The sequence below is a fragment of the Myotis brandtii genome, unplaced genomic scaffold (genome assembly GCF_000412655.1).
Source record: "Myotis brandtii unplaced genomic scaffold, ASM41265v1 scaffold35, whole genome shotgun sequence".
NCBI lineage: Eukaryota > Metazoa > Chordata > Mammalia > Chiroptera > Vespertilionidae > Myotis > Myotis brandtii.
In genome coordinates, this window is record NW_005363467.1 from 9,216 (window position 1) to 9,947 (window position 732).

General features: G+C 55.2%; 1 protein-coding gene across 1 annotated transcript in view; it reads right to left on the bottom strand.

Annotated features, from left to right (window-relative positions):
• Positions 1-6: 6 nt before the first annotated feature.
• LOC106727020 (protein C19orf12-like) overlaps positions 7-732 on the bottom strand; it is a 6,480-nt gene continuing 5,754 nt past the window's right edge. The window contains exon 3 of the mRNA XM_014544061.1: positions 7-261. Within this exon, the coding sequence (XP_014399547.1) occupies positions 20-261 (242 nt within the window). The 3' untranslated portion in view covers positions 7-19. The remainder of the gene's footprint in view (positions 262-732) is intronic.

Consider the following 732-nt stretch of genomic DNA (forward strand, 5'->3'; position numbering starts at 1 on the left):
CGCCGTGCTGCACTGTGGCTCACGGCTTCTTGATGACGTAGCTCGTGATCAGCGTCAGCAGCTGCTTCTGCACGGCCTCATTGGCCATGACCTTCTTGGTCAGCTGCACGACGTCCGTCCACTCCAGGTTCCTGACGATGTCCCTGACATGGCGGCGTAGCTTCTCCTTCTCGGCCGGCGGCAGCTCCTTGAGGATCTGAGGGACGGACTTAAACTTCCCCCTCGACATCCAGAATGATAAGAATCCCCCGAAGGTGCCCCCTGGGAACAGGAGGTTCGGTTAGTCGGGATGTTCACAGTGCCCGCTCAGAGCTCGCTGGGAGCTCCTCCCCAGGATTCAGGTGACAGCCCAGGGCTGGGGCCACAGTTTGTGATCTGAGCCACCACCTATGGTCCGGGTCACAGCCCGTGGGTTGGGTCACTGTAGGAGCGGCTTTAGGGTTAAGCCTCAGACTGACCTGTTGGCAAAGCCACAAACAAGTCCCAGCTTAGAGGGCATAGTCCTCTTAGCATAATTAAGCTTGACCTTATGACGCTCTCTAGATCTTATCTGGGAAGCTAATGGGCTGAGGGAGATGTAGCTAGTGCTGCCAAAACAAGTGAAACTCACAAGAACATTGTAACTATGGTGACCACTACCTTGTTTACCTCTGGCTATAAAATAAAGGCTCAGCTTGCCTTCTGGATCTCTCTCTGTGGCCTCAGCCAGGCACAGGAAGATCCACCTAGACC